This window comes from Notothenia coriiceps, unplaced genomic scaffold, assembly GCF_000735185.1.
Source record: "Notothenia coriiceps isolate Sejong01 unplaced genomic scaffold, NC01 NC01_scaffold00006207, whole genome shotgun sequence".
Taxonomy (NCBI): Eukaryota; Metazoa; Chordata; class Actinopteri; order Perciformes; family Nototheniidae; genus Notothenia; species Notothenia coriiceps.
This window is the reverse complement of record NW_011338908.1, coordinates 1-3,316: the sequence shown is the minus strand read 5'-3', so window position 1 is coordinate 3,316 and position 3,316 is coordinate 1. Positions and strand designations below refer to the sequence as shown.

The 3,316-nt window shown below is 38.0% G+C and overlaps 1 protein-coding gene across 1 annotated transcript; it reads left to right on the top strand.

Annotated features, from left to right (window-relative positions):
- Positions 1-6: 6 nt before the first annotated feature.
- LOC104943558 (tyrosine-protein kinase Tec-like) lies at positions 7-2,764 on the top strand (the record flags this gene model as incomplete). Its single annotated transcript, XM_010769010.1, has 6 exons — positions 7-177; positions 1,031-1,096; positions 1,262-1,316; positions 1,565-1,647; positions 2,334-2,467; positions 2,682-2,764. Coding segments are annotated over exons 1-6 (516 nt in total), but the record flags the coding sequence as incomplete, so codon positions are not given.
- Positions 2,765-3,316: the final 552 nt, after the last annotated feature.

Sequence of the window (3,316 nt, the reverse complement as noted above, 5' to 3'; positions counted from 1 at the left end):
TATGAACGATGAAGATGATGAAGACGAAGATGAGGATGAGGAGGAAGAGGCGGTGGTGGTGGCGCTGTACGATTTCCCCGGGATGGAGCCCCACGACCTGAGTCTGGAGAAAGGAGGCGAGTACGTGGTCCTGCAGAAATGTGACGTGAACTGGTTCAGAGCGAGGAACAAGTACGGGTGAGTGTGGATCTAATATCTGCCACCAGGGGGCACTGTGTCACAACAATGGAAAAAAAGATGGCGTTTGTTGACGTCCATTGCAGTTAGAAGTTGTTATTTTGAATGTTGACGAAGCAGCTTGTTTTGCTTGCCATCTTGTGAAAACTTGTCAAAGTATTCATGTAGTCATTTTGGCATCATTTTCATACATTAATTGCAATTAAACCCAGAAAAATATGGTAATTCCAGCATAACACTGCATATTAATCACAAATTACAACATTTGGCTGAATATCTAAAAAGTGTACAGTGAAACGTTATTGTAGGTTTATAAATGAATATATGTTTGAGACAAAGAAAGCAGGGATACATATATATATATATATATATATATATATAATAGGGTTATAATTCTCACAGATTTAAGTGGTAAATTCGTTTTTTCTTCCACATACATTTGTCAGAAAATCTAATAAGTATTAACACTTGTTTCAATTGTGAATTGTATTTTTAATTTTGCCTAAAATCCGTGTTATAGGGCATCCAATGAAATACACCATTACCTTGATTACAATGACTAATTTCTCTGAAACATAGTATAGTCGTTTTTACACCTTTTAATGCTGAAATGTAACATTCCTTTAAAATTGTTTAGTTATTCCACATGAATGCATGATTATCAGTTTGTTTCGAGATGCTAACCTGATTCCTCGTGTGTGTGTGTGTGTGTGTGTGTGTGTGTGTGTGCAAAACTCTGTGATTGAACCCTGTGGAGCGAAGTTTCTCACAGAGAGAGAAACTGTGTGTGTGTGTGTGTGTGTGTGTGTGTGTGTGTGTGTGTGTGTGTGTGTGTGTGTGTATACACACACAGAGAGGAAGGCTACATCCCAAGTAACTATGTAACGGAGAGAAAATCCGGAAACCTGGTGCATTTTGTGTGAGTTTGTTAATCATTTCTCACTTTTACAGGTAGAATAATATTGGTTTAAGATGTAGGGCATGTCAAACTACCAACGAGTTGCATATTCTTCACACAAATGTACTAGATCTCTGTGAAGACGTGCATGTACATAATGTTAGTTTATTGATGTTGTTGTTGCAGGTGGTACAGTAAACAAGTCAACAGGAATAAGGCCGAGGAGCTGCTGAGGAAGGAGGTGAGTTTCTAACTTACTTGACTTCCATATCACCCTTTCCAATCTAAAATAATAAATATCTATATATTTTACCGTTCCTTCCCATTTTCTGCCTCATTTGAGTTCCTCTTTGACACACCATTAACTTCATTGCATTTAAAAATAGCTATATTCTTTTCAGTGTTGCTGGAGGAGATCTTTACATATTACTTGTTCAAAAGGATGTTGTGATCACTAAGTCACAACATGCATTATGTCGCCCCCTGCAGGATAAAGAAGGCGCTTTCATCGTCAGAGACTCCAGCACTTCGGGAGCTTACACCGTCTCTCTGTACGCCAAAACATCTGCAGGGTAAACACTTACACTAACTTAGTTACATACCTGTGATTGATTTTATATTTCCACCAGACTTTGGGGAGCTGATCTACCTCACTACTGTATAGATCATTCTCATGCATTAGCTTCTGTAGCAACAGGCTTCAAATTATCCTCGCCTGGTTTTTTGTAGGCTTCATTTTGTGCCTCAAAAACAAGACATTTATAGAAGATGTTGATCTTGTTTTGAGCCGGGCCATATGCAGATTAATTCTATACATAACATGTTGTGATCCACTAAAGTTATGCACGATACAAGATCAATAATTGCCACATTTTTTTTCTTTCCATTTTGACCTTTAAAAAAAACAAAACGTATATTACCTTGCATGTTTTATTAGATCGTTGAGACTTACTACATATACATATAATAAACATCTGGTCTTAATCGATATGCATTATTGAGCGTTAATGCAGTGTGCAGAATGATGTAAAAAGTCTGCACAAAACAATTTCTGCAAATTAATGGAAAACAATTCCTGGATCAAAAATGGACATGAAAAATCTAACACGTAACATATTTTTTGCTATTAGAACCGGATTAAGTTCACTTAAATGTAATGTAAAATCAAATATGTTCCTCATTAGCGTCACTACCATTCTGTGCTAGCTTGTTGTTAATATAATGGTTGTTGTTGTTGTTGTTGTTGTGTGTGTTTCAGGGACGGAGGAGCAGTTATAAAGCATTACCACATCAAGGAGACAAAGGAATCGCCTCTGCAGTTTTATCTGGCTGAGAAACATTTATTCTGCTCCATCCCCGACCTCATCGAGTATCACAAACACAATGCAGCAGGTACTAGCTCATTTACAGCCATGCTAGCAGGCTAACATGCTCACAATGACAATACTAGGTCAGTGTTAGCATGCTCACTTCCTAACAATGACAATGCTAGGTCAGTGTTAGCATGCTCACTTCCTAACAATGACAATGCTAGGTCTGTGCTAGTAGGCTAATATATAAGATGACTGTACATACATTTCCTTATTTAAATGTGTCTTTATTTCAGGTCTAGTTGCCAGGTTGAGGTGTCCAGTCGGGAAACAGGATAAAGCGGCTCAGTCCACCGCAGGATTCAGCTACGGTGAGACAGTTTTAAAATGTTTAAAACCCCTCTAGTCCTTCCTTTACCTTCTTCCCCTCTTTCTGTGTGAAGTATAAGTCAGTGAGGAAGGACGCAAGTGAACAAGTAGGTAGATAGCTAGGTAAGGATGTGAGTAAGCAAGTAAGATAGTAAGAAAGGAAGAACATACAAAAAGAAGTAATGAAGGAATAATGTTAGTTAGTTAGTTGGTTAGTAACTAAGTGGGAAAGTAAGTAAGTTAGTAAGGAAGTGAGTTAGTAAGTAAGTAAGTGGGTAGGAACTGGAGGGAGGAAGGAAATTAGTCAGTAAGTAAGCAACCAAGCAAGGAACGAAGAAAGGAAGCAAGGAATTGAATGCAAGTCAGTAAGTCAGAAAGGGAGGAAGTGTAAGTAATTAAGGAAGGAAAGACAGAAGTAAGTATAAGGAAGTAATGAAGGAACAAGCAAGTTCGTAAGGAAGGAAGTGAGTCAGTAAGTAAGCAACCAAGCAAGTACTTAAGTTAGTATGTTAGGAAGGAAAGAAGGAAGTACGTAGGTGTAAGGAAGTAAGGAAGGAAGGAA